We start from the raw sequence: 27,426 nt of genomic DNA, 5'->3' as shown, positions 1-27,426 counted from the left end.
ACAAAAGGAAATGTGCAACGAAAAATTAGTACGTTATATTAGGGGCGTTAGAAATCCGTTATCTTTTGCTAAGGTCTGATATATAAACTCAGGTATAGGAAGCGGGTGTACCTATATTTGTATACCTGTCCTATTCATAAAGTCCGGATTAGAAACCAGGTATTATTAAAATTTATGGTTGCCATCGCCAACTATCATCACCTGTACACTACTTTACTTTTAAATCCTGATACATATTTATTTATATTAATATCTAGAGCAACTGGAGTATAAATTTAGTGCATCGCTCCGAATAATCAATTCAATATAAATTTATTTATAATAAATTTTACTTTAATAATTTATATTTAAATTCAACGAATAAATATATGAGTTATTTTTTTTTTTTTAATTCAAAAACTTTTAATTTTATAAAAAAAAAAAATGATTTATTATTAGTGCGCTCGTAATGAAATATTTATAAAATCGGATGATTTTTGATTTATGTAAAAGTTTAAATTATTCAAAAATATTTTTTCAAAAATTTGAATAAAATTTACTTATAAGTAATTCATAAACAATTAATTAATACGCGCGATTGTTTCGTGTCAATTTAAATTTTTAAATATTTTATTAAAATTTAAAATTGACAAAAATTGCCGCCAATTTTCTGAGAGTAATAACCTCAAGACTGGAAGGAATAAAAACAAAAAAGAACAGACGTTTAAATCGATATTACAATGAAATAAAAAATAACCAGTGCGATAAAAAATAATAATAATTATTTAAGTAAATAATTTATATGTACTTGGACTTTAATTATAATTATAGCAATTATTCTAAGGTCAGAAAAGGTCAATAATGATAATAAAAAATAAAAAATGGTTAAAATAGTACGAAAATAAAGAGCACGATGGCGTTGGAATCAAATCATCGTCGTGTCTCTCCTCTCCAGAGTTCAGTGAAAAATCCCATGCGTACAGTGTAATATGCACTTATGCATCGTTCACTATTTTTCATACTCTAAAACAAAACCCTGGTAAATTTTAATGTATATTTATATACTTATTAATTATTTACATATAAATATTAAATATAATCTGTGATTTTACAGCGGAAATGGAAACAAAATAAAAAGTGACTCCAACAAGTGATCCAAGTGTTTGATAATTTTGTGTACATCAGTCAACTATTTTACTATCGTCGCCAGGAAAATTAAAAAAAATAATAAATAATTATAACAATAAAAATAAAAAGCGAGTCACGATGATACGAAAAGGAGTAAAAACAATCCGTGAAAACTTTGACTGAATGTAAGTAAAAATATCGTGGGATCACTCCATACACTGATAATAATTTTCTTTGCCCTTTACTTTTCCACTCATACAGTTTTTCTTTTTTTCTAAACTATAATTTTATTATTATGTATAATTCTTTTTTTTTTTATAAAACCGCTATGTGAAGTTTTCACATGCCCGTTAAATAGAACAAACAATTATTTATTTTAACGTTTACATCTAATTGTATATAGACTTATAATACTTGGTAATGTTTCATGTTACAATTACAATTATCAATGACAGTGACGTGTATTTAAACTATTTTTCTTATGCCCTATACGCTCTTACGCAGCAAGTAAATTTTTTTTTTTAACAACTTGATAGAAAGTCGCATTCACGATATGTATACTCATAATATGATTCTTCATCATGGAATACACATATATAGCATGAAACAGGCTAATGGGCTCATAACATGTATACATATATGTGTGCGTGTAATTTTTATCTACAGCTTTATAAAATTCTAGCTGCACACCTGTTCACTCTCGAGTGTTGTGAGCGTGGTTCTTTTTATCGATTGTCTAGATCAGACGCCAAAATATAATTTTTTTGTCCCTGGTTTTTAAAACAAGTCTGACGTGTCATCTGCTTCACTTGGAAACCTGTCAAATATTTCCGATCGATTATTGCTGTCTATACTCTTCTTTTTCTTCACTTAACTGCCTATCTACATTTCGCATGGGGAATTTATTATCATGTAGAATATTATACATATATGTATATAGTATGTTCTGTGTATAAAATGTTTAATTAATTATGAAAACAAATAGCGATTACGTGAATTTTTTATTACCTTGTTTATTGTATGATATTTGTACTGGAGTTATAAATTAAATTATTGTTTATTGTTTATCATTTATTAATTGATAATGATAAATTTTTTATGATATATTCATATTTATTAATCGTGTGTTTTGGTGTTTGATAGGAAGTTTTAATAACTGAAGAACAATGGCAAGTAAGACTGAAGACTCTGCTTCTGTGGACAATGCTCCTGATGGTATGATACTTTCAAATATTATTAGTATATTTATTGTTATAATTTAGACGGATAGAATTATTTATTTATTATTTTGTTTATTTACATCTATTGTAATTGAGAAATTATATATAGCAGAAATGTGGACAATACATTAAAAACACTAATTATACACTCAAAGAAACTTTTAGTAAAAATTACCCAAAAAATATGATACTGTGAGGACGTGGTAAATACAGAAGGTCCTCGTAATTAGACTATTAGTTTCTTTTTCAAGCTATTGGGATACCTAGTTTATAAAAAAGACAATAATAGTCTTACAACGAGGTCTAACTGTATCTAAATTTTTGCAATACACATTGTAAAATATACTACTCGATAGCATGTATATGAAGTGCAATTTTTGCTAACAACATAGTAAAAATTTGATTACTGGTCAGATGCCCTTACAGTACAATCGAGTCGCGTTATAAGTCCGGCTTGTATTTTTTCTTTTAACCAGATTCGCGTTAATATGAGAGAGACACTTAGAGGATTTATAACGCGACTCGACTGTACCAAAATTTATAGGTAAGTTTTACTCAAAAATTATCTGCGTGTATTATTTTGTCATTTTAATTTATTAACCAATGAGATTTACCAATTTTGTTAATTATTTATGAGCAGTTATGCAACGTGCAATAAATTGTTATATCCTTGTACACTACAAATTGAGGTAAATTAGTAATGTGCTTGATAGAGTTACTTAATTGAATTTATGTTCTTTATAATTTATTTATCTATTAATTTATTAACGTTCTCCCTAATTTAAAAAATTTTTGATACATACAGTTTATTCATTGGACTCAGTTTTTACTGTATTTTCCATTTCCACTAGAATTCAGATCTTGAATGTATTTAGAGACCCACCAAAAAAAATTTACAGATTTTAAGTGATCATTCATGATCCTGAAGTTAACAGACATTTAGCAATTTACGGATTTTTTTTTAAAAGCCAATACAAAAAAAAAGAACTAAAAATATTCACATGTAGAAAATTTTAAAAACTATAGGTGTCATTTTTTCAAGTATTTTTTTCTATACGTATGTTTATAGATGTCTGATGAAGATTTAATAAAAGAATCGAAATGTCATTAAATCAATAATTAGTATTTTTAATGTATTGTCCACATTCCAGCTGTATATCATTCATTATTTATTTATTTTTCTTTTTATCCTTTAAAATCTATGCGTGTTATTATTGTCTGTTTTTTAAAAATGTCTTTTCATAATATTAGTAATACCTATTTATATTTTCTCATATTTTTAATCCTCTAGAAGGCTGAAAGGTCATAGAAAAAAAAAAAGTAAATAAATAAAAATGTCAGAAATGATTAAATTTAGTTGTGTAATACTCAGGATTTAAAATAACAAAGTTATTTATCAAGAGTTCAACATGAATTTTTATTAATAACTACTTAAATATCAGATATTAACATACTAATATTTATATCCGCTATATTTATGGATTATTACAGTAGTTAAAAAAATAAAATTTTACATCCCTTTAATTACAAGGTAGATTATAATGACAGTACTCACTTGCGATCTGTGCAAGCTTCAGATAATCAGATATCAACTTTGTCACAATAAAGCTTCCGGTGTATTGTCCTTGTGTTGATGATGAAAAATGATAGTTATATATATTGTCACTTTAATAACGCGAACAATTGATTTGTCGTCTGATATATTAATTTCAAAAGCTAGAAAGCCGTGTAACTAACGAGCAATTAATGTTTATTCAGTCATGGTTTCTTGAATTATAAATAAAAAAAAGTCTTTTAATTTAATAGAATTTATTATTCATTTTCTTTTCGATAATATACAATTTAATTTATAATGATTTGTTAGAATTTATTCATCAACTAGGGTATAAAAATTATGAGCTTACTATACTTTAATTATCATATTTCTATTATAATCCAGAGCATATTTTTGTATCAAAAATTAATATACTAACTAAAAATATTTATTTTAATTTATAAAAATTTCCGTTGCCAATGTCAAAAATATTTCAAATTAATTTTTAAATTTAATTAATATTTCAATTAGCAATTTTTAAAATTCATTTCTTCCCGTGTATACAAACAGCAAAAAATAAATTATTATTATTATTTTTTTTGTGATACCAACAACGAAACTTAAAGTTTCAGTGTCTTTATAGCCAGTCGAAATATTAGTTCATTACACATCAAGGGAGGAAAGTAGAAAATTTCAACCCGCATGTAGAATTTCCTACCCGAGCCGAATCTCTACCTGAATGTTTAAATTTTGGCCTCTGTTTATGGGAGAAATGGTGCTTGCGCTAATTTTTATCATTTGTTTTCTCATGAAAGAAAAGAACGATTTTCTTCCCTCTAAACAGCAGAAATGTAATTTTAAAAATTTATGTAATTTGACTGTTGAAAAACGTTCCGATCTTCAGGTACATGGAATTTAAGCTTTCGGTGCGGGTACGGTGAAAAATTTCTCATTTATTTAAATAGTCATCGACCAAACAAAAGTTATTTTCAATCAGTTCAATAACATTCAAAATCCATAATCTGCAATTTATAAAACCAGTTAATTTTTAATGCTATCGACTTTAAAATCTATATTTATTAAATATGTCAACATAAACGTCTGAATTATTCGAATATTACTAAATAGCTTATAATTTACATTAAGCATACGATGGTTCAATTAGTATTTAGAAATTTATTGTCTTAATGTTCTATAAATATATAAATATAAATGGATCTATATATATTTTTTTTATAACTATAAATCTCGTTTCATCAAAGAATAAGTTTTTAGAATCGATTGATTAAGTAGGTTATAAGTTTAAATACCCATAACTAAATACTCTGTTTATTTTTAACTTGAACTGTTAGTGAACTATCTGTACGTGAATCTTGTAACTTTGCCCTTTTTAAAAGGCTAAATGAATTTTATTAATAGCTAATATATAAATTTTCGTACCGCAAGGAAATATATCAGTAGATAACAATTTATAATTGAAATTTAACAGGTAGCGTAGATAAAGAAATATTAAACATAAGTGGATCAAATAATTCAAATCACCGTGTGCCTCCTTATATATACAATGAAGGATCCAACCAAGTGCGCGAAAATTTGGAGCACGACAATCACAATCATTTTCGTCCAACTTCTGAAGATCAATTAGGACCGTTGCCACATAATTGGGAGAAAGCTTATACCGAAACTGGAGAAGTTTATTTTATTGAGTGAGTATAATTATTTTAATTCCCATGATAATTAAAATTAAAAAATACATTAATTAAAACATGTGATAATTTTTTTCTCTCTTTTTTTACTTTAAAGCCACAACACAGGAACGTCTCATTGGTTGGATCCACGTCTGTCGAAATTCCAGAAACGTTCGTTGGAAGAGTGCCTTGATGACGAGTTGCCTTATGGCTGGGAAAAAATAGACGACCAGCTATACGGAACATATTTCATTGATCATGTTAATCGACGAACTCAATACGAAAATCCAGTTTTGCAGGCTAAACGTGCGCAGCAGAGTTTAACAGAGCGCAAGAGTCCCAATTTTACGCGTAATCCAAAGAAATTAAAAGGACAAAGAATACAAACCACACTTATAAAGAGTTCACGTGGCCTGGGTTTCACTATTGTCGGTGGTGATGACGCAGTTGAAGAATTTTTACAGATAAAAAGTGTCGTGCCAAATGGGCCGGCATGGCTGGATGGAAAATTACAAACAGGTAAACTGGAAATTACATAACATTTAATGTGACTTTTAACTGACATCTTTCTTTGTCTCTCCCTCTCTTTTTCTCTTCGTAATAATTGTCAACAATAATTTACTATATTACTCATTATCAATTACTCAGGTGACGTGCTGGTGTACGTAAATAACACTTGTGTTCTCGGATTTACCCATAATGAAATGGTAAATGTCTTCAAATCAATAGCCAGCGGTGATACAGTGACCTTAGAAGTGTGTCGCGGATATCCGTTGCCATTTGATCCAAACGATCCCAATACTGAGGTCGTTACGACGATAGCTGTCAATGCACCAGACATGATGCCCGACGATCCGAGTCTCTATTTGGATCTAGATCCAAATATGCAGAATGACAACCGATTTGGTTTCTTAGACTCTTCATTCTTGCCTGTCCACGGTCTTCAGAATGGCGAGAATCTCGCAACAGCATCCGTAAACTCAATGCCGGATTTATGTATTTCCGATAAAATCAATACGATAAAGCGACCAAATAGTACAGACATTTTATTATCCGATTCGACGGATTACAATGACCGTAAAGAATCACCACCGCCTTCGAAGTCGGAATTTCTAAGTATTCCTGTCGTAAAAGGTGCCATGGGTTTTGGATTTACGATCGCGGATTCATCCCACGGACAGAAAGTTAAAAAAATATTAGATAGAAATCGCTGTAAAAATCTTCAAGAGAGTGATATACTTGTTAATATCAATGATGTCAATGTAAGAAATATGTGTCACACAGAAGTTGTCCAAGTACTGAAAGAATGCCCGCGAAACCAAGAAGCTCTTATTCAAGTTCAGCGTTCGGGAAAATCAAATGACAAAAAAGACAAAATAAATCAGGGTTTTTTCCGCAGTAAAACACCAACTGCAGATATTTATAGCACGCAAGCTAAAACAGTGGTGCCAAGTCGCCCGAAAACTCCGTTGATAGACACGAGAAATCGCACAAAATCTCCAGTAGTGGATGTCAACAGGCCCGAGTGGCGAACTGGACCCGCAAATGACATCAATTCTCTTGACAACCGATGCAAGTACACTGACTACAATCACGATTTATATTACACGGATCCATATAAAGGAAATATGGTCAGTAATTTAGCGGATAATTTTGGACGAATGGTCAACATGGACGACGATCCCATGAGACACATGAAGCGCGACTGGCGTCTTAATGATAAAATGACTTTACCAAATGAAATCTATCAAATGGATCCGTCGCTCCATAGTCCAATAATGAAGCAGAATGGCAACATGCATCCTGATTACTACAAAGATATTTATGGTGCGCGTATGCACCCACAGTATGTTGTGCAGGATTACAATAATTATAGTATTGGACAAGAGCAGAATGTTGATACGGGTGAGATTTGGGACAAACGAAAGGAGACAACAAGTTTTGAACATGAGCAGCCACGTTCTAGTTCTGTTGCTAGATACCATTCTCAGTATAACAATGAAATGGTCTGTCCTACGATACCGGAGTTCGAGTGGATCGAGACAGTGGTGACGTTGGTGAGACAAGACGCCGGCTTTGGGTTTAGAATAGTCGGCGGGACTGAAGAAAATTCACAAGTGTCTGTTGGACATATTGTACCTGGTGGGGTTGCTGATGTTGACAACCGACTCAATACCGGTGATTTAATAATGTCTGTTGATGGTGAAGATGTCAGGAATTCAAGTCACCATCATGTTGTGCAGCTGATGATCGCTGCTGCACAAAATGGTAGAGTTACTTTGGGAATAAGGCGACGTATAAACGCTCAGGATTTACAACCTTCCTATGAACGACCGGTGAATCCTCAGTATCCGTATGATGTGACTGTTACGCGAATGGAGAACGAGGGATTTGGTTTTGTTATTATTTCGTCGGTAAACAAAGCTGGCTCGACGATTGGTAGAATTATTGAAGGATCACCCGCGGAACGATGCGGTAGACTTGAAGTTGGAGATCATATTCTTGCCGTTAATCATGTTGATATTACTAATCTTTGTCATAAAGATATCGTTAATTTAATCAAAGACTCTGGTTACTCTGTTACCTTGACCATTGGATATCCTATTGATGATTGCTGTAGCACTACATCAATGTCGCAGAAGGTATTCATCGAAACGTAACTGCTTTTAAAAATAATTTTACTTGTCATATTAATGTTTACATTTATTTATTTACTTTATTGTTTTTAAGGATGAATCAACTGGGGATGGAGATGGAGGACAGTATCACGCAATTGAATTGACTCGAGGTACACGTGGTTTTGGATTTAGCATACGAGGTGGTCGCGAATTTCAAAATATGCCATTATTTGTACTGCAGATCGCGGATAATGGGCCTGCCTCCATTGATAATCGATTAAGAGTAAGTAATAGGAGTTGAAAATTTTATTTACCTTCTCCGCAGAGTTTATAAACGCATTGTAGTATTCATGAACCCAGAAGTTGCATCTCTCTTACGTTAATTTCTGAACGTGCCCCAGACGTAACTATCCCACAGATAATAACTAAATAGTCAATTTAACTACTGGCCGGTTGCGCGAAAATACTATTACTATTAAACTATCGGTGTGACGTACACATGCATAATGACAGCTCTTCCAGAAAAGAGGATCGGAACTTCTTGGAGATATACGTACAACAATACACACATTTCTATAGTATGCGTGCGCGCATATGGTCAATAGGGATCTTCGTTGTCAAAACAGTTACGTCAATGAAATTACATATGCTTACAAAGGCTATTTTTTGTATTTTTAAATTAAATAAATGAACACATCCTAAATCAAATACACATCATTTTTTTAATAATACTATAGACTATTAATTGAACATGAGTATTCTTAAATAAAGTAACAGAATCGTTATTTTGCTGATAGATCATTTGGATACATTGGGTGGTCATTCTGACAATATTTTTCTCTTGGTGTAATTAAGAGTTAATATTATTCAGATTATTTAATACAATGAATTTATTGATTTTATTAAAATGAATTGCAGGTTGGAGATCAAATAATTGAAATTAATGGCATAAATACGAAGAATATGACGCATGCTGAAGCTATTGAAATAATTCGCAACGGCGGTCCGTCAGTAAGACTTTTAGTACGTCGTGGATGTCAAATGCCGAGTGCGGTAGGTGCTCCACCTCACCTCTATGACATGAATATATAATTTAAATTTATTAAATGAAAATTATTATTATTATCAATATTAATTTCTAATTAATAATTAATTAATTTAATAACAAATTAACGGATGTTTATTAATGTTAATTCAAGACAAATAATATTAACAGCATCATGTGTCGACTAACGCTAAAGATTATTTATTTATGAGCTTTAGTATCTAACAGCAATTATAATTATAAATTATATCGGAAATGATTATCCGATTAAAATAATTAATTAAACGATTTATTTAGGTACCCATGGATGCATATACTTATAATTTTTTTTTTTTATTATTAAGAATTTAAAAATATTTTCAAATTGAAAAAAATAAAAAACAAATTCAAAGTTTTTTGACAATCATTTTATGCAATTGGTGCTAGAGCATATTGTTTTTTTTTATTATCAATAATTGATAACTTAAATCTGCCTTAACAAATGTGTGATTAAAAGATATTACTTTTTATTTATGGATTGTTAATTATAAAACTAACAAGTGTTTATAACTTTTTTTATTTTTTATAAAATAAAAATTTAATATCTTGTGATTTATTTATCAGCTGTCTAACTCACGAGAATTGATCATTTTGAATAAATGACATTTAGCAAATTTTATTTATTAAGAAAATTCATTATAGAATAGTGTTACATTTGATGAAATAAGCAATCAAGTTATTGATGATGACGGCACCTTAAGAAATACCGAGATAATTAAACATACAAAGTGTAAGAAAAAACGAAAGTTCTTCATTCCACTCTGCTGCTGTTCCTCGAGAAAACGGCAATGATCTGAGTATTAATTGTTTTTATTTTTATGACGACTTTTTTTTTATCGACCATTTTTATATACATTTATATTTGTAATAATTAGAATTTATGAATTAACTGATTGATTGATTGATTTATTAAAAGACCATTGTGCCTCTATCTGTATTAATATAAAAAAAAAAATTGCACTGATCTGAATTGATTTCACGATAATACTTAAGCTCTAAGTTAATGGGAAACAATAAAAGATTGAATATTTAGTGAATAATAAATAACAAGGGTCAGAATAATTGAAAAAATATGTAGTTTTCATGTACATTATGCATTTATAAATATAATTATAAATTTATATGTAACAAATTGAATAATCGATCAAGGAATTTACTGACGACTCTTTATTACTTCTAATAATAACTATTATTAATTAATTAATTATAACTAATAATAACTCGTCAGCTTGATAGTTTTTTTCCTTTTAATGTGAAAATATAATATCCATTAATAAGTTTTCTATTCAACCAAAGAGCGATTGTCCTTAGCACGATAAACTCAACGAATAAAATTTAATTACTCTCGAGTATTCATGAAAGTATGAAAAAATAAATTGAAATTTTGAATAAATTTAAAATAATGGATAGTCATTTTATAACAAAACTCAGTACACCCTTATACAGTGTAAATGTATTTGAAAATATATTTTTTTACCCTTAGATCATTAGAATACTCATTTTCATAATCTAAAATAAAAATTAAATTAATGAAAATTAATTACACTTGATAAATTATTAAATTTCAAAATCCATATTTTTGTCACTTTATATTTATAGTTTTGACATTTTTTTTAATTTTAATAATATCGTGATTATTTTTTTATAATTTACAATTAATTATTAAGCGACATTTCCGATTGATAATGTGCCTCTTTGAATTAATATTTTTTATATTACTAAGAAAAAAATGTTATTATCATTAAATTCCAATGGAATATAATTTTTTTAAGACGATGAAAGTACACGAGAATAAAATAAATTTTTAATAACTTAATAATAAAGTTAAATATTTTCACTTTGCCGCGTCTTCCATTTTTTTTTCTTAATTTTACGACTGAATGATATCCAATACTTTAATTTTCAATATATACATATTTATAAATATATATAATGCGTTTTTTTGCCACATGGAAGTGATATGTTAGATTAAATTTTGAAAAACTGTATTTATTGTAATGATAATTATAATTATTATTAATTAATCAATTTATAGTGAATGAATTGTATATTGTGTGTGACGAACGGCAAGTGTCTAATATTACACTATTAATTATCTGAAAATAATTGTTATAATCATGTAATACAATATTATATAATGTTGTTAAATTTTTATTTAAAAGAAAAAAAAAAAATAAACATCTGCATTTACTATCCCAAAAATATTTCAAATTTTATTTTAGTTTTCAAAGTAAATATTAATTTTTATTTTCCCGCTGTGAAAATTCAAAATTTTCAGAAAGAGAGAAGTTTCGATTGGTTTTGATTTGATTTTTTGTTTTGAGATCCTAGTGTGTGCGTGCGCGTTTTTTATCTGTGTACTTGGAAGCGATTGAAAGGGTCGACCGATTTATTTCTAAGTTTATTTCTGATCAAATTTAAGTCCTCAAACTCTTTCGATTGCTCAATTATTTTTTAAGCTCGAAATGCTCAAAAGTCTACAAGTAGTAACATTTTTTAATTTTCTGAGCTCAAAATCGACGGGAAGTTTCGAGGTTGACCCACTGTGTTAACTATTTTTTTTTTAAATATTCCCGCCAAATATTTGTAAACTTCTTGACACGCATTTTCAAAAAATTTTTACTAATATTTCATTTATTGATTCATTTAAAAGAAAGAATTTTTAAAACTGATTTTAATTTAAAACAAAATAATTCAAAAATTTGCGCCAAAAAAACTAGATGTCACTACAGTAAGTGTATACATCAGCGTTTCCAAGAAAGCCGCAATGAAACGTCGACTAGTGACGTCAATGGTTTCCCAACATTCTAACAAAATATAGCTGTAAGTAATAATTATAAATCATAGATAATTATCTAATCACTTACTCATACTAAGAAAAAAAAAACTAAATTACCAATAACTCGTTGAATAAAAATACCATATCTAGATAATTAAAATAAAACAAGAAAAGCAATAATTCTTATCGTTGGTAACACTGTCAATTTATTGAACATATATTCTCATTCTCAGTACAGCATAGTATACTTTATACTATTAGGTGATATATTTATAGCTGGTTAGACTTACAGTGGTTACAGACGACAAATGTAAACAGTATTTTTTTTGTTCCTTAAAATATTAAGTGCAAAAGTGACGAAAGTTATTTAAATAAATATATTTATATACTTTCAGATGTAATCCTCTAACAAGTCCACCAATAAATTAAAATAAGTGGGATCTTATCCAGCGTGCTGTATAAAAAAAAAAGTATCAGTCCTCGGTCTGGATAAAAAAACAAACCGTGAAAAAAAAAGACGAGTTTGTTTGCTAGTGTGTGCGTGCGCGGGTACGTGTGTGTGTATATTGTAGTTGTGTGTGTGCAGGACACGAGAATTTACTGCTGGCTGCAGTTGGATGTGGACGGCGGCCTAGAATTCATGGAAGTGCAATGCGAGATGTGCTACATGAACTTGTCGTCAGACTTGCCATTGGTATGTATTTATAAGTACATATATATTTTTAAATTAAATATATGAAAACATTGGTTTTGGTAATACTAAAGAAATTAGTAATTAACTATCAGCATATTTAAAACCCACGCCCAAAAAAAAATCTCATCATCGTTTTCTCCAATTCTGGGAAAAAAAATATACTCCCATTAGGGAACAACAGATTTTTCTGAGTATCCCTATCGGGTAGGCAGCATGTATTTTTCATTTCTCATCAGCCATGAGGCACTTGAGTTGTTTTTTTATTTTTATTTTATATCTACATATATATATGTATATTTTATAGTATTAGTATTCCTACTATACTTACTATATCTACTATATATATATAAAGGTATATATATGTATATAATTCCCGCGTACAGTCACACGCATTACGACGCAAGAGACCAGAGAAAGATGTTTATCTCGTAGTCGTCTTGTATATATATATATATATATATTACATTTTTGCATTTGTAGGTATACGATGAAATGGAATAAAATTTAAATCTACGTCACTATATTTTATTATTATTATTAATGGGGTTTTTTAACTTTATTAATTTACTTATATATATATATATATATATATATATATATATATATATATTAGACTGTTGTTTTACAGCAGTTTTTTTTTATGCCCACTATTGAAAATTATATGAAATACTACCCAGTTTCCAGTCCCTTAAAAAACTTGAATTAAATATATAAAAAAAAAAAGATTTCTTGGGGCGAGAAGAAATTTTTTGTACCGAGAAATCCTTTTTTTCTGTGTAATTGTTTTTTAAATAAATTTATTATACGATAAAAATATTGATAATTTGTTTTTCATAGATTTTGTAATAATTAAAATTTATTTTTATGATTATGATTATTGATAAGATATAATACAATAAGATAATAAAAAAAAATAAGTAAATTTGCAGCAAAACACTTGACAGAAGTCAGGCTCTCGAGATATGTCGATTAAAATATTAATTTAATAGATTTTTTAAAATAATAAGTATAGCAGTTAGTAAAAATATATAATTGTCTGTCTTAAAATAATTTTATTAACTAAATATACATATTTATATATACAAATATATTATGCGGGTACTAGTAGGGACTGGAAATTGGGTACTTTTCTATATTAATAAAAAAAAAAAATCTTTAAACTATAACTATTAAATATAATTTAAAAAGTCGAAAATAAATTTTTTACGAGCTTATTTATTATACAGAATTTAAAGACACGAAAAAATCTATTGAACTAAAATCTATTGAGTCAAATAGTTTTTTAAGTTATAAAAATTGAAGCTCAATTTCTTATTAAAGTTTTAATAAAATAACTGCTCAAGTTTTATCATTGAAAAAATAGTAATTAAATTTTTTTAGAAAATTACATGGTCTCCTAAAAGTTTTTTCAAAATTGATAAATTTAAACTTTATAGTTTAGTAAGAGAAAACAATAAATAGTTGAATTATGTTTTTCCTGTTTTGAAAATAAAAAAATATCAAAATTTTGAGCTACTTTCCAAAATTGTAATTGAGTACAATCCTGTCAAAGTGACTTTAAAATTGTTTACTAAAAAATACAAACTGAACATGAAAATAATATGACCACTAAATGCCGCTATAGGAGTCTTATATATACTATACACATATAATATGAAATTCCAAGTTTTTAATTTGATATAAATAATCTATTGTGCATCTGATTTATTTAAATATGAAAAAAAAACATTATCAAGCTTCACTAATAAATATTAATATATACAATATATCGTTTAATGATATATTAATACAACACGTGTAATTTTATTTCCGTATTCAAATGTGGCTTTATCTTTAATACGATAATTATTCTATTGATAACAAGTGTTTTCTTTATTATTTTTATTAATTAATCATTCTTTGTTTTTTTTTTATTTTTTTTTTTTTTTACTTTATGACGTTTATTGAATGTTACTAATAGCTAATTTTTATCTCGTGAATAATAAAATTTTTACTTTACTTAAAAATAAATAATTAAATTATTTGTAGAGTGATTACTTTGTAAAAAATAAGAGTGAGTTTGAATTTACTATGGATGATGTTTAACAAATATAAATTTTAATGAATCAGTATACAATATATGAAGAAATTTATGTATCTATTTCTTGACCCAAAATATTTTTATTCGCTTTAAGAAAATTTTTATCGTCCCCAAGAAATTTTTTGAATTATAAATTGAAAACAGAAATTTTCTATGATCCTGAAGTTAGCAGATATTCAACAATTTTCGGATTTTTTTTTTCAAGAAATCAATTACAAAAAAATAAAATATAAAAATATGCACATGTAGAAAATTTTAAAAACTATAAGTGCATTTTTTCAAATATTTTTTTTTTTATAATTTATCGTTTAAAAAAAAATCGAAAAAGTTATTAGACGTCAGCTAACTTCAGTTTCCTAAATTTTCTTGGGGCGAGAAAAAATTTATTGTGCCAAGAAATTCCTTTTTTCTGTATGTATGTATGTATGTATGTATGTATGTATGTATGTATGTATGTATGTATGTATGTATGTATGTATGTATGTATGTATGTATGTATGTATGTATGTATGTATGTATGTATGTATGTATGTATGTATGTATGTATGTATGTATGTATGTATGTATGTATGTATGTATATATGTATATATGTATGTATGTATTTGTTTAAAGACAAGATCATTAGTATTCGTAAAATATATATAATTCAATGGAAAAATAAGGTACGTTAGTTTAACTTTGAAATAATAATGAATAAAACAATTTCTTATTATTCAGAGTTTTCTGCTTGTTATTCTACATTATCTTACGTATAAATTTAACAGAGCGAGTTCAATGAATTGCTAGATTTTGAAATTATTAACTTTTCTTAAGATCTCATAATATATTAAATATTTCTCTGAATACTTATGATAACTAATTAATAAATAAATAATGATAATAATGAATAAAGAAGGTAGTAAATGAAATGTACTTCACGATAAGTTGACCAATGATTTTGTATATTAACAGTATGTAACAGTAGTTATTCTATGTATCATGTGCACTAGCTTTTAATTTGTATCCCCCACTGTTTAATATGAGTCCTCGTCTTATATATACATGTATATATATATATATATTTGTACTCTCATCAGTCTAATTCCAGTTGCTTAGACTCTGTTGCAACGGTCACTTTCCTTAATTTGCTTGTTACATTACAGAGTTATTTTTTTTTATTAAAAATAATTGTAAGTGCCGGTACATATTTTAAAATTATTTTTAACTCTTTGAATTATATTATTTAATTGCTCATAAATAATTTATAAAAACATGAAACTTTGTGTGAGTGTAAATGTAGCAGATATGAGACAAATTTTAAATTACAAATAAATGAATTATAAACTAAAAATATATAAATAAAAATAAATGCACATACTAATTTACAAATTTTATAAATGTGCATTTTTTAAATTTAAATTTATTTACATTTAATTCACTTATTTCAAAATGTTAAATTGTTAGCTACATTAACATGAGTGTGAATGTAGCAGAAATCAGAAAAATTTAAAATTATTAATTATTAATTATTAATAAATAGAGTAAATAATTGATAAAATAAAATTGAAAAAAATGGGCATTTAAAAAATGTAAAAATTAATAGGTGCATTTTTTATAAATATTATTTTTTTAATTATTTACTCTATTTATTTATAATTTTAAATGTGTTTGATGTCTGCTACATTGACACATAAATGTTTTTGCTAATTGAATGTGAATGTAACTGACCAGTGGGAATTGTTTATATTTTGGAATAAATAAATAAAATGTAAGCAGAATAAAAATAAATAATGCGTATTTAGATCAATAAAAAATTAGTACACGCATTTTTTTAAATTTCATTATTTCAATTTATTTATTTAAAATTTATAAACTGCTCTATGTCTGTTACATTCACACTCATTTTGCTAAACTTATTTTTGAATAAAAAAATTTTTTTTAAACAACTAAGTTTTAAAATTTTTTTTTTTATCTTATCTAATTCTAAATTGACTAGAAACTAAAAAAAAATTTGATGAAGATAAAAAAAAAAACTATTATTTAATTAAAAAAAAAAATCCTATACTTAAATTGTTATCTTAAATTTAGTTAAAAAAATTTTAAAGTCATGTTAAGAGTTTTAAAATTACATAATTTATAATCTCGCTTCTATTTTTTTTCTTTTTTTTTCTAGTAATGGGAAGTTAGGTATGCCGACCATAATGCCTCTGGAATGGGCCACCGAAAAGATGCAGTATCAGCCCTCGGAAATAAATTCTTATGACCTGTTAAAGCATGGTCACGATCGCTTGGAAAACCGTCCAATTATGACTCACTCAAACGTGGAAATGTATAACAAACAGTTGGAAGTAAATAATTCCAGTTGTAAAGACATCTCTCGACTCGATTGTGGAGGATCAGTGAACAATAATCCGAACAATAATAATTACTGTAAAAATAAACATTGCGACGTAAATTCACATAATTTTAACAATAATTATAATATTAATAATAATACCAGCCAACAATCGCGATTTTTTCTGCGCGATAAAAGTTATAACAGAAGACACTTATTATCCGCGAGTGATTGTGTGTTAAACAGCGATTGTGTCACGGCAATTGAACGTTTAAAATCAACAAAACAAATTATGACAAACTCTGAACCAATAACTCCAACAAAAGAATGTCGATCGAGTTATTGTTACAGTAATAATATTAATATTAATAATAATAATAATAATAGTCGTAGTAGTAGTAATAGTAGCAGGGATAGAACGTCTAGTTGTTATAATCGTACAAGTCAATTAAAATGTTTCTTACATGCTTTTATTATAATTTTTATTGGATTAATATGTACAAGTTCGGCAGAACAATGTGTTATTGGTATCAAAACTCCAGGACGTAAGTTATAAATTTATTAATTAACATTTTTTAATTGAAACCTTTCATAATTATTTTATTAAATAAAACTTGATATAAATTACTATTAATTGAGACTATAAAAATTGTAATTTATATTTTTTATAATTTAAAATATTTAATATTACAAAATTAAAGCCGCTAGTCGGTAATTTTTTTTACTTCGATCCGAGTATTATTGATGATTAATTTTTATATTAATCTGTAATTTTTAATAATAATAATAATGATAAATAATTATGAAGGTTTATATTACATATATAAATTAATATTAATGATAATTGTAAGAAGTTTATGAAAAAATTTATCAAGGTATTAAAATTTGCTTACTAGACAAAATAAAAAATAAAAGTTCGTTTTATCTTTCATTTTTGAATTCTGGTGACGAGTTTAAAATACATATAAATAAATAAGTATATATGTATACATATATATACTCATATATCTAGAAAATACAGTAGAGTTACGATGAAAAATAGCCAGGTAATTTGAAGTAATTGGATTATTACGTATAATTGTACAAAAGCCGATGAATTGAATGGCAATAAAATGAAATATGATACTTTTTTTTTATTCGTATTAACATTTATAAAGTGTATAATGTTAAATTATAAAACACGATAATGCATGTGTAGCATATATATATACGTATATTATTTAATATAAAATGTATGTGTTTTAATATAGGGACTTGGCCTGCGAATGATATTGTTGTGGAGTACGGCCATCCCTTGAGAATTCTCTGTATACTGAATCAGACAATCGTTGACGCGGAGTACCCTGGTAAAAATGCATCGGACTTATTTTTCTTCAGAAATGAAAAAAAAATGGAACAAGAGTACGTTCGTATTATCAACTCAACTACTATTGAAATGTTTGTCGAAAAACCACCACTTGGTAAAGACATGTATCATTGTAAATTACGGACTGAAACGTCAGCAAGATATGTAGCCGTTTGTCTCAATACTGTTGCTGTTGGATGTGAGTAATTTTATTTATTTATTTGTTTTCATATTTAGCTATGAGATTTTATTTTTTTTTATTAAACATTTAAATGAACATCGTGCGTAAATCGTTTATATTTATCAGTAGGTCATGAGCTTTTTTTAAAAAGTATAAATATATATAATCACGTGTATTAACACAACATAAAATATGAATTAAATATTATAGCATCAGCATCACAATCGTGTCTCTCAATCTTGTATGTTTTCAATATAACCGTTATCGTAACTTATTTATTTACTTGGGTTAAAAGTCATCTCATGGGAAAACGACATGATTCATTTCATCAGTCACATATTTTAGTTATTTAATTTTTATTTCTTCCGTAATCGAATCCTAGAACTGATAACTTTTATGTACAATATAAATTTATTATTTATAATTATCGGCTATAGATTAATTATTCACAATAAATATAAAAATATTTATTTATTTGTTTTCTATAGATAAACCACAATTACCAACAAATTTTACTTGTGTATCAGACAATTGGGAAAACTTGAAATGCTCATGGATTCCGGTAGATAATTATATCCAAACAGATTATACACTCAGTTTTAGAGCAACGCGTAAACTTTATCCGTGTCCAAAACACGATTCAAATTTTCCCCCAAATTTTTGTCTATGGGATATATCTACAAATCCAATTTATCGTCAAACATTGGAAAATTACACATTTGTAATGAATGCAAAAAATCGACTGGGAAATGTTTCAGCAAATATTAGATTTCATCATTTCGGACATGGTTAGTATGAATAATTATAAATTTACTTTATTTCAATCAGCAAAAAATAAATCTTTATCAATAAATTATTTTAGTAATACCGTCAAAGCCGAATAATTTAACAGTTGTCAATAAAACAACAGAAAGCGCATTACTGTATTGGGCAGTACCTTTTCCTATGCAAAACTTTCCACCAGGTTTACATCACCAAATAGCTTATCAGCATCAATGGGATCGAGATAAAATATGGAAGGTAATGTATACAATTTATGGTAATTTTTTAATCATATATATAGGGGGCGAACGAGGTTCATAGTATTCAAAGTAAATAGAAAAAATTTTCAGCTGCAGTTAAAAAAAAATTTCGGTATATTAAATAAATTTTCTTGTTATTAACACTTTAACTGACACTCGATTTTTGAAAAAGTTTAGCTACTTTAAGTTATTATTTTTTTATTTGTTAATAGCAAAGTAAAAGAATTAAGTTAGTTTTAATTTAAAAAAAAAAAAAGATATTTTTAAAAAACGCAATTATTTATTGCTTAAAGTAATAGATTAAAAAATTATTAAAAGTTAATTAAATTGTAAATATTTTGAAGTTGATTATCAAAATACATTTTGTAATTTGATACTGGGATTTTTTTTATTGTAAATTGATAAGAAAAAAAATTGAATTGATATACTATTTTTTGAGAAAAACAAAATTTTATGAAAACAATGAAAAAAAAATTCAAAATAATGCTCAATTATATTTACAAGTAATTTTGGAATAAAAAAAACCATTAAAAAAATTTTTTTTTTTCATAAAATTTCAGGGGTATCCCGTTTTACCCCTCTCCCTTATAAATATTTATGTATATACAACATTACATAAACGCAATATTTTTTATTGTCATTCCAAAACTCGATTGTCGTAACATAAAATAAAAAAAAAGTCTTCTATATATTACGCTCGTGATAATTTATTGCAATTAAAAATATATCAAGATGTTTACTGCAATACTCCAAACGACTTTTCACGTGATTATTATTATTATTGATAAAAGTAAACTTCTATGAAATTAATATCACACTTCCTGTAAAGATTTTCTTTTATAGATTTATTTTTATTTTTAATGATAACTTTTTTTTGTGATTACATTATTGTAGGTAGGCGTTTGTAGGAAAAAAAAAATAATTATAAAATAGACAATTATAAATAATGATTATTTTTGTTTCAGTTAATAAATATAACTAATGACGTTCGTGAAGACAAAAGATATTACAATTTAACGGGATTGGAATACGCCAATACAGTTTATGACGTGAGAGTATTTATGAAGAGTGCTGTCGCCACAGGTGATGATAAATGGAGTAAATTTAGTGATATTACATTCCGTACACCAGCAAGATGTGAGTTCTGTTTATTTATTTATTTATTTACTACAGTACAAAGTAGATTAATAATTATTGCTTTTATTTACGAAATAGTGCCTGGACGATCACCACGTACGGATATCGGAAGTTTTGAAATAGCAGACAATAGCGCACACAGAGATATTTATTTATACTGGCAAGCTATACCGCCTTATTTAGAGAACGGTGATAATTTCAAGTATCAAGTTTCTTTGATTGAAGAAAACGGGCTCAAGACTTATCGCCCGCCAAATGAAACCACTCGTTCTTATGCTGTATTTAAAAACATCGGATTCGCCAACTATCGTTTTCAAGTTACTACAAGTAATGTCATGGGTGTTTATCCCAATAGCTCTATTATTTATGTACCCGATTCAACAAACAGTAAGTATTTCATTTGGATAAATAAATTTAAACTTATAGATTTACTTATTCATTTATTTGTAAAATATTTTCAGTGCCTAGTGAACCTTTGGCGGTCACTAAGATAGCTTTCGATGAAGGATTGTATGAACTGTCATGGAAGTCACCGGCAATAAACACTGAAATAATAAATTACACGATATTTTGGTGTGAAAATGAACGTGATCGTCCTTATCAATGTACCGTAAGTATAAATATTTATTTTTAAATATTTTGTATGGCAAGGAATGAAACAAAACGATTTCAAATGACAGTAGAATCTCTAACTTTGAATCTCCCGTCCCCATTTCTTACAAAAAAGTGTAGTGTCCGGCTACTGCCATAATTCTGTAATTTTGATTCCAGGAATTTAAAGTCCCTCCTTTTCAAAGTTAGAGAGCTTCCATTTACCTGCATTTAAAATTAGAGTTTAAATGTCTGCAGTCAACTAAAATTTTATCGAGACAATTTAAGACCGATAGCGCATGTGCAAATTAAGTAGACATTGAAACTCAAATTTTAAATGCAGAGGATAAAAAATATTAAATTGATAAATTAAAAATGTAATTTTATTTTTTTCTGTTACCAGGGATATCTCGATTGGGTCCACGTGCCTAGAAACACAACTATATATAATATAACAGTACCCCATCCCCAGAAAGTTTATCAATTCGCAGTGTCATCAAACTCAGCAAAAGCAAGCAGTGGAATGATTTGGGCATCGTGTACAGTAATTCACAATAAAGTATCCAGTAAAATGAAGTCCGTGTGGATAAATACTATTGGATCAGATGTTATTGATGTCGGCTGGAAACTTGACTGTTCTGACCGTATCGGTGTCGTTGAGGGATTCATTATTTATTACTGCCCAATAGTTTCCCCTAAAAATTCAACGTGCAAAGAAATGAAGAAAAACACAACAATACGCGCAGACCCTCATACTATGCGCAGTACTGTCACAGGGTTGAAACCATATACTACCTATAAAATAACAATAGCCTTCTGGACAAAGACTGGTGAGGGATTGGAAAGCGATCCACTTTATAATACAACTCTCGAGAGCGCTCCAACATCACCACCGCAAAATGTCCAGGTCAGTTACATTACTAACAGTTCAATGTTCGTGACATGGCAGCCACCGACGGCAATGAACGGCGTACTCCGCTACTATGAGGTCCACTACAGCGGTAATTCACTTAAAGTTGAAGAAGCGACAACACATGTTTTGTTGAAGGATTTATTATCTTACAAAAATTACACAATAACTGTGACTGCTTGTACGGTTAAATGCAGCGTTGAGTCATTGCCAGTTTATGCGCTGACTGAAATAGGCGTACCAGGTAAAATAAATCGACCGCCAGTTGTCAAAATTCAGGACTCAAATTTGGCGATTGTAGTTTGGAGTAAACCACAAAATCCTGGTGGAAAATTAGATTACTATCAAGTGTCTTCACCAGGACTTGGCATTAAAAATAGTAACGTAACTGAGGCTAAAATATCGATACCTGGTTGTCTAGCTAATGAACGTGACACAACATACAGATTTCATGTACGTGCTGTTAATGTAAATGACAAAGGTGAGCATTTAGTAGGACCGTGGTCGGACATTGGAGAGACCAGTTGCTGGAATGGAGGGCCATCATTCCAAGTATGGATTATCATATGGACAATTATTGGTATCAGTATCGTTGCTTTCTTATTGTGTGTCGCCTATACAACGAAACGAATGTGGCGAAAGTGTAAAGTTATGAAGCATTGTGAAATAAAATTGCCGCCAGGTTTAGCTGATGAAAAATTGTTACAAAAACCTGGTGAACAGCACATCAGACAGTCATCAGCAGACTCTAGTGGATGCTCAAGTGCTCAAGAGTCAGTGACGTCTTCATTAACTTCAAATTCCCATGTATCAAATGACAGTGGCACGGAAACTGATCCAGTAACGACTTTGCAGAATAAATTATTGGACTCAACATTAGGATGGGAGTCATCGAGTTTGCGTCAGCGTAATGTCAGCGGCGGTACTACTAGACCAGGACCAGTTTTAACGGACGCAAGATGGGATTCTTATGTAAAAGTTGCTAAAGCCGGTGAAACGATTGATGACACATTGTCATTGGCACGTTCAACTCCTAATTTAACAGACAATTCGTGTAACGTAATACCACCACAGACTTGGTCATCAACTGGATACATCAGTATGCCGTCTTCCGAAGATATTTCAACACCAAATTCCAGTCCCGTTCCTCATGAGGCTTCAAACATCGGTGGTAATTACAGTGTCGTAGGTCTGATGCCAACCAAAGTACCGGCACCGCGATTCAAGAATGAAGAGACACCGGAATCATTGACAAACGCTCTGCTAAACAGCAAAGCCGATGCTAAGCCCAATATTCCATATGTGACTCTCGCGTCCTTGGATCAGAAGCTCAAGGAGCAACAGCCTCTGGACTCGTTACGTAATTTAGACAAATTAGCCTTCATTGGCTCTACGCCTATTCCTAAAGAACCATTGAAACCTATGGCTGCAGACCCGAGTAATAAGCCGTATGTCCAAACGGGTCTGATAGACAATTTAAAAAATCCGTCCTTCAATACGACATTAAATAAATTAATGCCGAAATTTACAAGTCCGCCAACTATTTCGCAACAACTGGGTGGCGATTCCTCGGCATCTAAGCAATACGTCGCGGTTGCTTCTATCGCGGAAATAAAACCGAAGAATGTTGATGAAAAATTGAGTCAACAAAACGTCAATACAACAGATACCTCATCCAATAAACCTTACGTCCAAGCATCCACGGTCTTTCAGATGCTTCAAGACAAAAAACACGACACCCCGGTATACTGGGAGACCGGAGGTGACGGTGATTCAAAGTCCAGCGCGGATATTGACAAAGGATATATAAAAGATAACACGATTAAAACAGATGATCAAACTGTTGAAAGAAATCTAACAGCCCGACAAGCAGTATCGAGTAGTGGTGATACCGCACAGCATATTTTAGACTGAACACAAATATTATTAACGTCAGTGTGCGTGTAATTTCTTTCCTCTTGTTTATGTTCTGTTTGATGTTATTTTTATTGCGTCGGATGAAATTACGAGAAGCTTATCTGTGAATTATTTGTTAATTGTAAGTACAATATTTCACTGATACCTTTTTATAATTCAAGTATCGAGGTCAACTGTACTCTTGTCCATGACGATATTAATATTAATTATTTAATGTTATTGAGCCGTGGATTTTAAATATCAAACTTACGCTATTATTATTTTCTTATAGAAAAATTTTATCGATAACGAGTTTTTTAATTCACGGATTTGTGGTATTTTTTTTTTTTTTTTATTAATGGAGGTTGTTATCAATTGTCGTCTGTTGTTCGATAGTAATTTTTAAGGAATGATAAATTTAATATTAATATTAATATTTAAAAAAAAAAAAGGATAAATAATAATAATAAATGCTGGACTTGAGTACTGCTCAGCTTATTTGCGAAAGTATGTACAAAATACTTTTATATATATTATATATATATACATATATATATATCCATCTATATTAAATTATAAATTTTTTTTGCAAATAATTACAAACTTAGTAAACAATAAAGTAAATTATAGCCATATAATTAAGATTAATTCTAAAATAACTAAATTTATATCGCGTGTTCTTGCTAAAAAATTGACGCGTAATTAAACTTAGTGCTGAATAATTAATATCGATTATAAATTCATTTAATTATTATTATTACTATTAATATTATTATTATCTCGCCTTTTTTTTTATTTTATAATCAATTATTTTTTCTTTCCATAAAAAAATTTTCGGCATGTTTTTTTTTTTCTTTTTTTTTCTTCAATTCGTCGAATAAACTGTACATAGATATGCATGACTTGAATATTTTATCATTTATTAAACTAAATATTAAAAATAAAACGTAAATATATATGTATGCCATGTCGTGAAAGATAGACGGAATTTAATGACGGATCATATTGAGCAAGCAGCAATTCAATTATTTACATTACGCTATTACTATTGGGTATTATAATTTTCATTGCCATTTGACGGGTTAGTTTGGAGAGGAAAAATATACAGAAAAGAAAGATTTCTTGACTTAAGAAATTTTCTGCGTTATAAATTGAAAAGAAAAATTTTGATAGGATAAGAAAGAAATTTTTTGACCTAAGATTTCTTTGATCCAAGATTTCTCGCTCCTAAAAATTTTTTCACATCCTAGGAAAATTTTATTTTTCAATTCATAATGCAAAATTTTTTTGGGAATATAAATTTCTTAAGCTAAGAAATAATTTTTTTCTGTATAAAAAATGTGAGCACGCGAACGAATATTCAATTTAAAATTAAAATTTTCAAATTATTCGTCGGCTTTAGAATTATTTTTTAATTATTAAAGAAATCCGAATTATTGTTAAAAAAAAAAAAAAAAAAAAAAAAAAAACTATAATCATTCACATAAAGATTAAAAATTTAATATTTGAAATTCAAATCAAATATTTAAATTCCATTCGAATAATTTTAATAATATCTGCATACCGCAAATTAAAAATGAAAAATAAATAAATGGATAATGAGAATGATTAAATTAATAATAGAAATAAAGGTGTTATGCATAATATCCCTACGCTAGTCATTGAGTGAATACATCAGTCTACACAACAATCCTTTTTTATTTATTTTTTTTTTTTTTTTACTTACCATAACTACATTACATACAAAAAATTACAATCGTGTTACTATGATATTAAAGTAATTAATAAAGTTTGTGAGCTTAAGTTGTAAAGTTAATTTTTTTTTAATGCCGTAAAACTTACCGTTTACTGTTCGTCAATAATTAATAAATATTTAATTTATAAAATCGTTGGAGACTGATGTAAAGTACCCAAGTTACTAATTTTTGTTTGTGAATTATCAATTTAAATAATATCCAATATTTATTTTATCCTGATATTCAATATTTAAAAAATTCAATTCGACGAATCTCTTTCCCGCGTAAATAAAATCCGCTCCAAAAAAATTAAAAAAAAGCTCGACATCTGAAACTTCCGAACTTTGGTCATTTTTATAGTAAAAAAAAAAAATTTATCTAGAATTTTATATGAGCGAAATTTGTAATTTTACGACATCTTACCCTGTTTCCAAAAAAAGGTCAAAAACCTCTAATTTGAAACTTTTTATTAACATATTTTGATTCTTATGAGGTCATTGGCTTGCATTGGGAATTTTTTTTCAAAACAAGGGTAAAATGTATCAAAATTATGTTTTGAGAAATAGGTTTTAAAAAATTTATTTTTTGAGTCAAAATTTTGCTCAAAACTTTGGATAAATTTTTATTTTACTATTAAAATTACAAATTCAAAAAAAATTCACGAGATTCAAATCTTTCTTAAGTTAAAAATTTTCAAAATTCGAACTTTTTTTGAATTTTTTTGAAACGAATTTTTTTTACACGGGTTCCTATAATAAATATAAATAATCAACCGATCAAATTAATTATTAATTATCATTATTATAAGTAATTTAAAAATAAATAATCGAATTATAAATTACTTGATTAAAAACAATTACCATTTTATTTTGATATATAAATTTAGAAACATTAAATTGCGTATTTTTTTATAAATAAATTATTAACAAATCATCAAATTAATCGTGTATATTTTGATTTAAAAAATAAAAAATGATTATTGAGGACAAAAAAAAATTTATAATTTAATTTAATTGAATAAATAAATTGTTATACAAGTGCCTAGATTTTATGCGATTGTAATTGAGGATTAAATAAATAAACTATATGACTAAATTTTTACTTACAATACAACGAAAAAATATATATATTTATATATAAATATATATACTATGCAAGTAGCTGATCATTTAGTAATTAGCTTGAGTAATTTTTTTTATATTAAAAACTATAAATTTGAAATTTCCCGCTTTGCGTAAATTTAATTAATAAACTAGTAAAGTAATTATTAAAAATTTAAACAAATGGATTTGATTGTGCCTATTAAGTAGTGATAATTAAATAGAATAATTGTATGGTAAAATAATTAACATTTAATCAGGTCACGTATTTTATAAGTTTTATAAATTTAAAACTTGTATATAGACCAATTTATCCCTATATTTTTGTTATATATTTATAAATACATAATGCAAAGTTATTATATATCGCACATTTTAATAATACAATA

General features: G+C 27.8%; 2 protein-coding genes across 3 annotated transcripts; both read left to right on the top strand.

The window, feature by feature from the left end:
- Positions 1-915: 915 nt before the first annotated feature.
- On the top strand, positions 916-11,363 carry LOC103568543 (membrane-associated guanylate kinase, WW and PDZ domain-containing protein 1). Its single transcript, XM_014440583.2, has 9 exons — positions 916-1,018; positions 1,094-1,292; positions 2,251-2,322; positions 5,351-5,567; positions 5,665-6,068; positions 6,198-8,191; positions 8,280-8,450; positions 9,086-9,220; positions 9,894-11,363. Exons 3-9 carry the CDS (start codon positions 2,274-2,276, stop codon positions 10,041-10,043), a joined length of 3,120 nt encoding a protein of 1,039 aa, XP_014296069.1. The 5' UTR covers positions 916-1,018; positions 1,094-1,292; positions 2,251-2,273; the 3' UTR covers positions 10,044-11,363.
- Positions 11,364-12,025: 662 nt separating this feature from the next.
- On the top strand, positions 12,026-25,649 carry LOC103568542 (uncharacterized). 2 transcript variants are annotated; one of them, XM_014440581.2, is made up of 10 exons: positions 12,026-12,074; positions 12,426-12,724; positions 16,958-17,664; positions 18,370-18,663; positions 19,134-19,433; positions 19,508-19,665; positions 20,633-20,804; positions 20,883-21,191; positions 21,266-21,414; positions 21,799-25,649. In XM_014440581.2, the coding sequence occupies exons 3-10, from the start codon at positions 16,974-16,976 to the stop codon at positions 24,217-24,219; spliced, it is 4,494 nt and encodes a 1,497-aa protein (XP_014296067.1). In that variant the 5' UTR covers positions 12,026-12,074; positions 12,426-12,724; positions 16,958-16,973; the 3' UTR covers positions 24,220-25,649. The 2 variants fall into 2 exon arrangements, with proteins under 2 accessions (XP_014296067.1, XP_014296068.1); XM_014440582.2 differs by lacking the exons at positions 12,026-12,074; positions 12,426-12,724 and adding an exon at positions 15,895-15,974.
- The last annotated feature ends 1,777 nt before the right edge of the window (positions 25,650-27,426 follow it).

Source organism: Microplitis demolitor, chromosome 3, assembly GCF_026212275.2.
Source record: "Microplitis demolitor isolate Queensland-Clemson2020A chromosome 3, iyMicDemo2.1a, whole genome shotgun sequence".
Taxonomy (NCBI): Eukaryota; Metazoa; Arthropoda; class Insecta; order Hymenoptera; family Braconidae; genus Microplitis; species Microplitis demolitor.
This window is presented reverse-complemented; position numbering and strand designations above follow the sequence as displayed.